Source organism: Euleptes europaea, chromosome 7, assembly GCF_029931775.1.
Source record: "Euleptes europaea isolate rEulEur1 chromosome 7, rEulEur1.hap1, whole genome shotgun sequence".
NCBI classification, from domain to species: domain Eukaryota; kingdom Metazoa; phylum Chordata; class Lepidosauria; order Squamata; family Sphaerodactylidae; genus Euleptes; species Euleptes europaea.
In genome coordinates, this window is record NC_079318.1 from 11,739,734 (window position 1) to 11,752,818 (window position 13,085).

At 43.2% G+C, this 13,085-nt stretch overlaps 1 protein-coding gene across 2 annotated transcripts in view; it reads right to left on the bottom strand.

Annotated features, from left to right (window-relative positions):
• Positions 1–13,085, bottom strand: part of SYNE1 (spectrin repeat containing nuclear envelope protein 1) — a 437,649-nt gene that overhangs the window by 17,575 nt on the left and 406,989 nt on the right. For both annotated transcript variants that reach the window (XM_056853653.1, XM_056853652.1), the window contains 6 exons: positions 11,726–11,917; positions 10,434–10,758; positions 7,872–8,014; positions 5,803–5,929; positions 3,951–4,162; positions 237–437 (listed from right to left, as the gene is read on the bottom strand). In XM_056853653.1, coding sequence (XP_056709631.1) covers positions 237–437; positions 3,951–4,162; positions 5,803–5,929; positions 7,872–8,014; positions 10,434–10,758; positions 11,726–11,917 — 1,200 coding nt within the window. The remainder of the gene's footprint in view (positions 1–236; positions 438–3,950; positions 4,163–5,802; positions 5,930–7,871; positions 8,015–10,433; positions 10,759–11,725; positions 11,918–13,085) is intronic.

Here is a 13,085-nt window from a genome sequence, read left to right on the forward strand (position 1 = left end):
GAAATTTATGAAATAAACAACAGCTTTCACCCAGGACTCAGAAGCTGTATAAAGGTTAGGCTTCTGTGAATAAAAAAGGTTGCATGCATGTCTGTGCCTTCTGTCTGATATATTCAAGACAGGATGTGATGATTCACACACATTAAAGTCAGTCATGTAGGATAATGAATACAATTGGCTCTACAATGTCTCCCAAAAATCCCACAGCAATGGTTTTCTTGTGGACCAAAACAGACCTGACATTGCATCAGAGCATTCTGTAGTGAACAGCGCCACTCTTCTAACATAGTGCATACATGGTCCCAGCGCATGTTCATCTGCGATAGCCGTTCCTGTAGCTTCTTATTTTCCTCACTGTCAGATTGCATAAATTCTGAGCTGCACAAGTTGATGGACAAAATGATGGCTTTGCGGTTATCAACAGCCTTTTGTAGCTCCTGGAAAACGCAAGGTTGAAAGGGAAGCTTTGATACAGGAAATATGCTACAGAATTCATGAAGAATCTAGTTCCACCATCTTGCTCTTAACATTTTGACATGCAAAGACATTTACTAAGTTACTAGTCCTGTATTTAAGATGTCTGGCAGACGGGCAAGAAGAGCCCATTTTATAATGTCCCACATTCAGCATTTATAGTACCTCTCAGAACAAACCAATATCTTCAGGAATTTGCAACCTGTAGTCATGGCTGAATTTAAAAGACCCAGACTGCGCATACAACCTGTGTATGAAAGGTAGTGCACAAATGATGAAGCTCATAAGAAACAGTTTCAGTAGCTTGAAAAGAGAAAAGGAGAAGAACTTTTCTGGGGTTTTGTTGCTGTCAGTTTTGAAGTTTCAAAGGATCAAATTCTACTGGTGTAGGATCTGTTAAAAGGAGAAGGTCAGTTTAGGAAAAGCCCTGGCTTCTTCCCAAATGTTCTGAGGTGGATAGAGTTGGAGCAGCACAGTATTCTTCAACCAAGCTTGGTAAGGTGGGGAAATCTACAAACAAATAAACACAAGTGCACAGTGTCCCTCGCAACCACAGGCAACTGCAAGAGCCAGTAGTCTGTGCCCTAGAACAAGTGTCTGAATGACATCTTACAGGGAAAAACCTATCTAGCAAATGAATTTAGCTCACTATTTAAGTTAGTTCAAGCGAAACAGCTCCAGTCTGTAAGGACTGGTAAAGATATATTTATTTTTAAAATATATGAAACTGGCCTAAGGTTGCCAACTTCCAGGTGTTTCCTGGGGATCTCCCAGTATTACAACTGATCACCAGGCAACAAAGATCAGTTCCCCTGAATAAAATTGCTATTTGAGGTGGTAGACTATATTGCATTATATCCAATCGAGCTCCCTCCCCTCCCCAAACCCTGCCCTCCTCAGGCTCCACCCTTAAATCTCTATGAATTTCCTTAAACTCACCCCAACATAAGGGGAGACATGATAGAGGTCTATAAAATTATGTATGGTTTGGAGAGAGTGGACAGGGAGAAGTTTTTCTCCCTCTTCCATAATACTAGAACGCGAGGTCATCTGTTGAAGCTGGAGGGTGACAGATTCAAAACAGATAAAAGGATGTATTTTTTCACACCACACATAGTTAAATTGTGAAACTCCCTGCCCCAGGATGTGGTGATGGCTGCCAGCTTGGAGGGCTTTAAGAGGGGAGTGGACATATTCATGGAGGAGAGGGGTATTCATGGCTGTTAGTTAGAATGGATGCTAGTCATGCTGCATACATATTCTCTCTAGTATCAGAGGAGCATGCCTATTATTTTGGGTGCGGTGGAACACAGGCAGGATGGTGCTGCTGCAGTCATCTTGTTTGTGGCTGCCTAGAGGCACCTGGTTGGCCACTGTATGAACAGACTGCTGGACTTGATGGGCCTTGGTCTGATCCAGCAGGGTCTTTCTCATGTTCTTATAACACCATATATTTATGGGGAAGTGAAAAGGCAAATGGGATAGCTCCCCTTACATACTTTTGTGGTGGTAAAGTGCTAAGCCCCCTTAGCTGCAAAAAGGGTATTGAATGCGGATGTGAAAATACACATGTTAAATTTGTTCTGGTTTTGGGAGTCACTGAAGTGGCAGGAGCTATTTCTTCCTACTTGCTTCCTCCCATACCCTTTTTGTCTTGTGAATGCTTCTTTGAACTTAGGTGGCTTGAGATGCCTCGGCCACCTCATAATGCTCATAGTAAAGTTGTTGGGTACCCCTCCTCCCAACCACTTTTTAACCTCCAACAAATTGTAGCACAGTTCCCAATCGATTGGAGAATATAGTTTTCCTAAGCATGTAGGATATAGAGAAGCACAGTGCCAGAAAATGGGAAATTTTATGAGAACGAGACACGCCGTTACAACAATAAATCCTGGTAGGAAGGTAATGCCCTGACCAGGATGGCCCAGGCCAGTGGTCGGCAAACTCATTAGTCAACAGAGCCAAATATCAACAGTACAACAATTGAGATTTCTTTTAAGAGCCAAATTTCTTAAACTTAAACTATATAGGTAGGTACACTATTTATTAACTTAATAAACTTTAATTAAAGTTTTAAGTCTTAATCCAGAAAATTACGTCAGCATTATCATTATTTTTTAAAAATTACATATTTTGTTTTATTTCAAGGCGCTGTATTTTGTGTGTGTGTGTGTGTGTGCAGAATGATAACTAAACTGTGAGACCAAAGATACATTACAGGAGTTCTTCAGCGTAATTACATCCTTGTAATACACTGCAGGGTATACTTTTCTCTTCTATATTATCATAATAACAGTGCCATTTTAATCAGTGACTGAACAGAAAACTTAAATTTTTTAATAAGTAACACAAGGCAAGTCTGATATGGATTCAGTTCTAAAACCATCGTGTAACAGCAGAAATAGACAAGAAACAGACAAAATACAGAGGATTTGCTGCTCTCTAGATGCACGTTTTCACCACCCAAATTCTCAAAACTCAACAATAACCCTCCCTGAAGAGTTTTGAGAATTCGGATGGGGAAAACGTGCATCTGGAGAGCTACAAATCCCAGGCAAAGCCTCCCTTGCAGAAATGGCCAGGCCAGCTTGCCCCACTGCCGCCCTCAACACTTTGGCCAGCAACATGCAACTTGCACAAAGTTTCTGGGCTCGGGAATCGAAGGCAGCCCGTCCACCCTTCACCCTCCTGGGGCGAGCAAGACAGGCTTCGCTTCTGCCCTCGCTCCCGCTCCAGACTCCACAGGAAACTCTTCTCTCCCTTCTGCACTTTTTGGCACCAGGCAGCCAAAATAACGGGATCCCTCCCCCGGCGCCTGGAACTTCCCGTCTGGGTGCCAGGCACTCCTCTCGCTCGCTTTCTCCCCCCCCCCAGGCACGCAGCAGCTCCCAGGGTCACACCCGCAGGGGGGGGGCAGAATGGCTCCCAATGCTCCCCTCCCGGGAGCCGATCTGCGCCCCACACTCTCCCCAAGGCGTGGGGAAGGAGCAACCAGTCCCCGCACTGACTCGCAGTCCCCCCGGCAGGCTGGTGGGAGAGAGCAGGCAGGCAGGCAGGCAGGCAGGCGAAAGCCAGCCAAGTCACGCCCAGCCACCCGACACCGCCACCTCTCTTCCGCTAGAGGGCGAGCTGCTCGGAAAAATGAGACTGCTGACTGACTGCGTGCCCGAACGTGGTCATTTGTGGCAGAGCCGCACTCAAGGGGCCAAAGAGCCGCATGCGGCTCATGAGTTGCGGTTTGCCGACCACTGGCCCAGGCTAACCTGATCTTGTCAGATCTTGGAAGTTAAACAGAGTTAACCTTGGTTAATATTTGGATGGGAGACCTCCAAAGAAGTCCAGGATTGCTACACAGAGGTGGCAACCACCTCTGAATGTCTCTTGCCTTGAAAATCCTATGGGGTTACCATAAGTCAGCAACTTGATGGAAAAACAAAGGAAGATAACACAGACAAGAGTCTGAAATTAGAACTTACTTTCAGTTTTTTAATCCGGAGTTCAATGGTCTGTATATCTGTGCTAAGATCAAGGCAATGAAGTTGTTCCAGCTCCTCTTCAGTTTTTCCCAGCCAAAGCCAGATGTTGTTTAGGTCAGAACTGAACTGCTGCCACTGCTGAAGATTCTGCTTCATTCTTAGTTCCTTACTTAAGGCCTGAGCCTGGATTAACTCCCATCGATCAATCACACCTAATGAGAGATCTATATATAAAAAAGCCAGTTCCCAACCTTCTATCTGACTCCCCCAATGTTCTGTCACAGTCTAGAATGGCTGCCATCCTAAGCAGATATATCACGATGGGTAGCTGTGTCAACAGCAGTAGAAAAGAGCAAGTGTCCAGCAGCACCTTAAAGACTAACAAAAATTCTGGCAGGGTATGAGCTTTCATGAGCCACAGGTATCTGAAGAAGTAAGCCAGAAATTTTGTTAGTCTTTAAGGTGCTACTGGACTCTTGTTCTTTTCTAATCCTAAACAGAGTTATACCCTTCTAAACCTGCTGACTTAAATGGGCTAAGAATGGTATAATTCTGTTTAGGATGGTATTGCTAGAAAACAAACCTAGTACAGGGCTTTGCAGATAGGCTTGATTTTGAATGACTGGAATGACCAGGCATAGGTTTTGTACTGCCACATGGTGCTCCTTAGTGTTTCTCTTTATTTTTCCCATACCAGCTATATGTTGGGATGGGAACAAAAATCTGCCCTCTGTGCTGACACCAAAAAAGCCAAGCTACCACGGACAGGGACACCAAGGAAGGAAACAATATCTCTACGCATTAGAGTTTAGCCACCTCAAGCACCTATCTGACGAATGGAGCTTTAACTCTTTGGAAGCTTATACCCTGGAAATCTTGTTGGTCTCTAAGGTGGTACTGGGCTTGAATCTAGCCACCTCAAACAGGTTCTCTGGAGAGGTGGAATACACATTTTCTAAATAAACAAACAGTACATCATACTGAAATATACTGCAATTCCAGGGATCTTTCTCATCCCTATGGTTAGGAATTTTGCTAGTGTTGTATAAAGACTTGAGAGTCAACATATAGCTACTGTGATTTATGTACTTTATACTGTCTTAATTGGTTGAGTACCAGTACCAGTAAGACAGTATCAGGTCTCATAAAAGGAACTGGACTATGATTAGTTTACCCCATAATATACATCAGTTATCCTCCTCATATGATAAACTAGCTAATGAAAGGGTTTGATAATGGGCTATTTTCATTAAGGACTGTCATAAGGTTTCAGAAATGCAAACTAGTCTGCAGTTTTCCACTGGCGTCAACAAACTGTGACCCCATCATTAAAGAAAAGTTCCAAGCTCCAAGGCAACTTCCAGTAAAATACTCATTAATCACTTCCAATGTTAGTGAAAGAGGCCCTTTAAAAATTTTAATTGTACCATTTCTGTGATGGGAAAGGATGCAGCCTTCTTAAGGGCCAAGCCAGATTTGGTTTGGGAGATTTGCAATTAGAATCTTCAGTGTTTTTTAAATGCCAAAAAGCAGATGTGTGTGTGCTCTATTTTGGAGTGGGGCTGCCCTGCTGAGATAGAAGGGGGTTAACCCCTTACTCTTGTGCCATTTTCTTCATTAAAATAGTTCCTTGCCCCCAGATGCTATACTCCCTGCTCCTCTGATGAAGGGAGCTTTGACTCTCGAGAGCTTATACCCCAAAACACTTTGATGGTCTCTAAGGTGCTACTGGACTCGAATCTAGCCAGGGCATCGTGTCAGAGTGAAATGGTGTGCTTCCTTGGTCCCATGCTGCACGTAATCAATGCTTGCTTTTCTCACATTACAAGAGGCAGGCTTGAATATTACTTACCAGCTGTTTGTGTCTCTGTGCTGTTTAGGTTAATAAATCCAGACAGTTTTTCCTCTTCTTCTTTCAGTTTGTGCTCAAGCCTCTTTACTGAGTCTATACTCCCACTGCACTCACCCAGAAGTTTCATCTGTTTTTAAAAACAATACTTCTCATTAATCTCAGCCATGCTGAAAAAGCCATCGAAGAAGCTAACTATAAAGCAATTTCTGTAATAGTTCCTCAAATAAGCCTTCTCATGATGCAGTAGAAAGAAGGCTATTGTCTTACTGATTTGCAAATTTCACATGTCTAGCTTCTTGTTTTAATAGCAGTTAAATACAACAAAAGGGAGTGATTACAGGTTAATGAAATACATTTTCCGCTGTGGAGTTTTCAATGATGCTCACCAAAAATATGAGAATGAAGGAATTTAAATAGACACAACACTTTGCTTTTGCTGGGATCTGCTGCAACCAGTTAAATGTCAGGGCCACTTCACACTGCATCTTTTGGTGAGAATGTGGATTGTTGAACAAGCACTAAGGCTGTAGTCAAAAAGTTATTCACCAGGTCCAGGATCTGAAGAGCTACTTTAGGCACACCTACTACAATTTTCAAATGTGTTTTCTTTGAGCAGCAGACATCAATGCAATGAACAGGTCCCCAATGAGGCTTTTTAACACTTACAGGCAGCCTAAAAACCATGGAGGGAAACAGGAAGGTCCGATTGGGGCTGTGGGGATGAGGAGTGCAGTAAAGCATTGGGGAAAGCAGCATGGGGGAAAGGTGGTTGGGAGGCTGAGGGAGGCACAGCTTGAGCATGATAGGTGCAAAGCAGCAGAGAGAACAGCAGTCAAATGTTGAAGCAGCCACAGGTGGCAGTGAAAACAAGGTTGGTCGGGGGGGGGGGAGGACAAGGGCAGTGAGAGAGAGAGCAACAAATAGTGTGTGAGGGGTGATGGATGGTGCTGGCAAGGCATTAAAGGAAGGTAAGAAACCAAGTTGGCAAGCAACAAGGTGGCAGCTGTTGCTACCAGGAGGAAAAGAAGCCAACACGGGGAGGAGGGCACTGAGAGTAGAAGGTATTTGGGTTGGGATGGCAGCCAGGGGACTAAAGGCTCTCTCCAAGTTCAGCCACCACTGGTCAGTCAGCACATGCTTCCTTGGCTATCTTTCTCCTCTCCTGGTGGAGGAGAAGAGGAAAATGGCAGGCAGAGAGAGGGCAAGGGGGAGAAAGCAACCACTGATACAAACAAGGAAGTGCCCAAATAGAAGGTGGCCCCTAAAAAGGGACTTCATCCCATCCCATCCCATCCTACCCCTTGTACAGACCTTTTGGGACAGGGAGTCTCTTCACCTCACCTCCAATCTACTTGTGTGTGTGTGATTCAGATTCTTAGACATGGCTTCTCCTCCTCTCTCCCCCCACATTTGAGTATGTGTATGTATTTGTTACTTGTCTCTAGGGCTGAGACTAGCCAAGGCTGCAAAGATTTCATACTTGCCCCACCTAATTTTAGGTAACTAAGCATCATTATGATTCACTCTCTTTCTCCCCCGAGAAAGAATAGATCTGTTAGAAAAAGAAACCACTATCCTCTTTTGTTCTTCTCTAACAAGCAAAGTAGCAAAGGGAAGGGAGTAATTTCCCCTCGAGTATCTTGCGGGTTCCTACTTATGTGATACAGTATTAAATACTATAATCGGTATAACCAAATATGATTGAGAAAAGTGAGTACTGAGGAAAGTGAGTACTTGTATGACTGGATCTGAAGGGAATAGAAAGATGCTGCATTATTTATTGGATTTAAAAACCTGCAATTTAAATGGTTATTTCTATTCTGAGGTGTAGTATTTATTGCACCCTACAAATCAGTTCTACTAGCTGCATCTCACAAAGTGAGCTGATGCCCATGAAAGATTATGCCAAAATAAATGTCTTTTAGACCCATAAGTCTTTTAGTCTTTTAGACCCATAAGACTCTATTGTTTTTGTGACCATAGACTAATGTGGTTATCTTTTTTTTTTTAACATAAACTTTGTTATTTTACATTGAGCCACTAGGTAGCAACACTTATAATGTACTTACATATCCTTTATAGCTGGAATCTAGCTCTGGTCCTGTTGGTGTTTTACTGCGTATAATGTTCTCTGTCTGCTGTATTTGGAAACGGCTGGTGTCTAAGGCCTTGTCAAGCTGCCGGATATGTTTTTCTAAGGAACTTGGTTCTCCTGCAGCAAATATACAAGAGCAAATATTTTGTCAAAACAACACACTGAGATACTCAAAACTGAGCAGATAGGAAAACAGATAGGATGGTGATAATTAGAGAGAATGACAAAGGTCCATTGCGGTGGCATGTCTCTGACAAATCAAATTTGTAACTAGCTTGCAAGTGTATAAACTATTGTTTGGGGCCAGAGTGATTTTGGAAGGAGTGTGTGCTGGCCACGCTACTCCCAAATTCATCCAGTCATGATAATGTAACAAATGCATTCCCTAGAAATAATTCTGGAAGACAAATTCTGAACTTATATTAGTGCAGCCTCGGCTATTTTTTCAACATATTTGATATTCGTACTGTTTAATACTAGACTTCTACAGCAGAACTTCATGAAGGGTTTCGTCTCATGTCACCTGCATTTGGTAGTCTCAGAATTTTAAAATAAATTACAGCAATAACCACTTTTCTTGCAAACTCCAAGGACAACAGTTAGGTCATTTATACAGGTCTGTTTCCCCGTAGCCACCCCAGCCAACTGCTTCAGGGCTTCCTTTGATTATGCACGCCTTTCCCGACTGTCAAAGGTCGCCTCGCTCTCCCCGCGCATTTTGCCTGCATTTTCTGGATTCTGGCTAAAACAGCATCCAGAAAACATGGGCAGAAACATGCAGGGAGAACGAGGTGACCTCTGGCAGTCGGGAAAGGCATGCATAATCAAAAGGAAGCCCTGAAGCAGTCGGTGGGGTGACCATGAGGGGAACAGCCTTGCATAAATGGCCTTAATATCACTCTAAGAACCAAACTACACATTATGATGGACACTGGTAGTTGTGAATTTCCTGCATTGGGCAGGGGGTTGGTCCCTTCCAACTCTATGATTCTCTGATTCTAGGTCCAACCCATGGCTGCTGACACTATTTTAGAGAAAGATTTAGCAGTTTAAAAATTGCAGCGAGGGCCTAAACCTGATGGGACCTGTGGTGCAGTGACAACAAGCAATCTTGTTTTTCCGCTCCACGCCTTTTAAAGTGCCAAAACAACCCCCCTCCGCAACTGTTTCGGCATTTGAAAAGGTAGGGGGGCGCAAGATTGCCTGGTGGGGTTGCAGCTTGGGCCTCACAGCAATTTTGAAAAAGCTAAATTTTCCTTTAAAATCTTGTCTGTGGCTGTGGGTTGGACCTGTGTCCGCCATATGTAGTTTGGCCCTAAGTGTCAGAATTCTCCTAAGACTATTGTTAGATTTCTAGCATGCAAGGAAGATAAGGAGCCAGAACCCATGTTTCAGATTCTTTGAGAAGGAAATAACACTGCAAGGAAGCAAAGAACCTACAGAACAAATACTTTGCTGCAGCAAAGAACTTTAAGTAACTTTTAGCTTCCTCACCTCTTCAGAAATATTTTTGAGATTATTCACCACCTTAGTCTTAATACTAAAGAAAAGCTAAACTGTATAATACTACAATAATTCAAGCTGTGCAAAAGGGGAAGAGATGCAAAGTGAGACATGTGTGACTGTCAGACTGTTCTGAAATCTCTAGATCTGAAAGAAATAAAAATGAAAACAACAACCTAAGTTGACTGCTTAGTAACGTTATTTCAGTCTTCCTTTCCAAACACCAATTTTCCTGGAAAGAGAATAAACCACCAGCTCTGCTTTACTAGACACATTCCTTTTAAATAAAGAGACCTGAAATTTAACACAGAATGTCCTCTGAGAATCCAATGGAACCAGCTCATTTTCAAACAATAAGGGGGCAGGGTTACTGAGAGCCACCATGGACCCTTGGGCAAAGATTTCACTTGGTCCCCTATATGACCCTCATCCAAACCATGTGTCTATTTTTGTAATTTTATATTTGTACATACTTACATATGTGTACTAGGGTTGTGCAAAAATAAAATTTGGTAAAACTCAGATTCGGGTCTAACAGACCTGAAATTTTCCGGTAAACCGGGATATTCCCAAACCTCCATATCGGGAATATCCGCATTCCTGAAAAAATCAGACCCGAATCCGAATTTTACTACCCCCATTTCCCCCTCCCCACACTCACCTTGACACGAGGCTGCCTCAAAGCCCTGCATCGAGTCCAGAAATTGCAGCGGCGGTGGGGTGCAGAGCTGCCTCCAAGCCCCATGTGGAGACTGGAGGGGGTCTGCTCAGAGCTGCAAGCTGGGCTCGGCAGCTCTTCACCACCTGCTGCCTCTGAACCCCATGTGGAACCCAGAGGCGGTGGTGGGTGGGGGAGTTCTCCACTGGCCTGGACAGCTGACAGGTAAGGGAGAGGGGAGGGGGAGAAGGAAGTCACCCAATCTTTTTTTAAAAAACGGTGACGGGGTTGAAGCAGCTCAAATCATGCCAAACCTGATTCTCCAGATTCGAGTCTGCTGCTCTTAACTACTATAGCACAGTGGCTTGATTATACCTGTGATGCCTGCTGCTCCTCTAAGATAAGATTGTCCCTCTTCTTCTTCTTCAGAATGTAATGCTCTTGACACGGCAGTCTCTAGGTCACGGCTCAGGTCATAGTCATGATCCCATTCCAAGGGGATGGAGTCCACACTAGCAGGAGTGTCCCGTCCTGACCTTTCACTTCGGAGGGGCTGGGGAAGGGACAGAGAGAGATTGGAGGAGGGGTGTGGGGAGAGAACACTGTCTGCGGATTTGTCATGCCAATGGATGTCAGAGAGATCTGCCGATTCATCCAGATCCACTTCACGATCAGAGAGGTCATGTTCATCATCTGTAAGCTAGAAGGAAACATTAAAGAGATAATTAATACTCTTCTCAGAACCATGCTGCTTCTTGCTGGGTCAATAAGATAAAAGTGTCACTACGTAATTCAATCTTTCAAGACTCATTTTGTTCTTTTCTTAGTTGTTTTTATATTTCTTTAATTCAGATAATATTTAATAAAAGTGGCTAAAAATAAGCAAGTCTTAAAATTCTTAGTGCTCATATGTCAGCCATCAGGCAATTGTCTGTATCCAAAAAATGTTCTCTCCAGCCAGACAGCAAAATTACTGCAGCTACAGGTAACTATAAAAAGAAATTGACCTGGACCAGTACAGACTCTTTCATATTTTGTAAATCAGTATGCTTCCTCATCATGTTGTTTTGGTTTGATTCTCAAGCTATACTTTCACACTTACCTTCAGTAAGTTTAGTTTGGATGCTTAATAGAATGTCTGTCTAGATCAGTGGTTCCCAAACCTTTCGGTTCCCTTGATTCCACAAACTCATCCCTAGCGCCCCCCTACCCTATTCAACAACACAGTTGAAGGGTCCCACCTCTAGTGCCCCTCTGCTGCCCCCTTGCCTCTTAGTGCCCCCCTAGGTAATCCCACCGCCCCCCAGGGGTGGGATTGCGGGGTGGTACTGTCCACTTTGGGAACCACTGGTCTAGATAGACACTGATATCTTTATTTATAGATTATACAGTATAGATTCAACAGAAGTCACCATGCAGAGAGGATGGATTTTGGAGTTCTGTTCTTGCAATTTTATGTTATGCATTTTTGAAACTTTAACTTATATTTTATTGGCCAGCTCCATAGAGTTTTTGCACATTGTGCAACACTACAACCGACAGGGAAGATTAAGGTTATAAAGAACAAAATTTATAATCCTGATATGGCTTGAGCAATTACATATGGGGATTTTAGCTTATTTAAAATGTATAGTTTGCAAATAATTGTGTACAAATATGATACATACTGGGAGATGAATTAGTTTTTTATGGTAGCGTTCCACTCGGCCAAAGACTTCCTGGCAGTATCGCCGAAGCTCATCAAGCTCTTCTTCAATGACAGCTGCATCCAGGGGTTCACTTTTTTCTATCAGCTGCTCACCCTGGGCAATGATCTGCTCAATTTTGTTGTTGTTCAATGAGATCTCCTGCTGAAAAGCCTGCATAGCAAAGCCACAGTATTGTTTTTTAAAAATTGGTTTCTTGTACATGTATCCCCAAACAGGCTATTATATTTAAATAAATGTTGTGTACAGCAAAGAGTTATTGTATGGATATTGTGCAGAAGCACAATAATATACAAACAAAACAGATGTGGCAACCTGACCTCCTCCGGTCATGCCTTTAAAATATCAACTACTAAAGAAGCAGATTAAAAAAACAAAACCCTACCTTGGGTTCTGCAAAATTGAGGTGGTCACTGTGGATGGCACAGTGTTGGTTGGACACCATATACCCTGTGATTGGAACTCTACATACAGAATGGAATGTCCATACCCCATCATACTGTATGTAGCCCTCTGCACCTCCAGCAATATTGCCTTGTATTCAGGACTCCCACCAAAAACAGTGCTGGATGTGACATGGAGGTCTGCAGTGGGAGAGGGGAATCAGTGATTCAATTTCTCCTTTTGAGAAATGTGCCTCCCGCAGCAGAGAACAAGCCCTGGCTCAGTCTCCCAGTATATAGCCAGCTATCGACTGACACACTATAAAAAGTTTTGTGTCGTGCCACATACAGTAGATATTTGGCCATGATGCTCTCAGCAATAACACAAAAGAAATAACTGAAATGGTCTCCCTTTTGTGAGCTGGTTTTCGCAATATAGCTTTAGCTCTCTCATCAGTCATGGACAAAATATTTATCTTGGGATCAAAGTCTCATAAAATGGCAGCGTTTAATGCTAAGTATGTGCACTGGTAAAATCTATGCACTCTTGATATACTTGCTTTCTCTTAAAAAAACCCCCACTATAAGTACCACAAGTACTTAACTTGTTTGTTTTTAACCCTTGTCCTGTCACTATTCCTTCTGATGTAGGGTTGCCAGGTCCCTATTCTCAACCGGCAGGAGATTTTGGGGGCGGAGCCTGAAGAGGGCATGGTTTGGGGAGGGGAGGGACATCAATGCCATAGAGTTCAATTGCCAAAGCGGCCCTTTTTTTTCCCAGGTGATCTGATCTCTATTGGCTGGAGAGCAGTTGAATTAGCAGGAGATCTCCTGCTACTACCTGGAAGTTGGCAACCCTATTGTGATGTGACAAATACCTAGAACCTTGGCTGGAAGAAAAACAGCTCAAATGAGAGAGATTTTGGAGAGGCAAGATA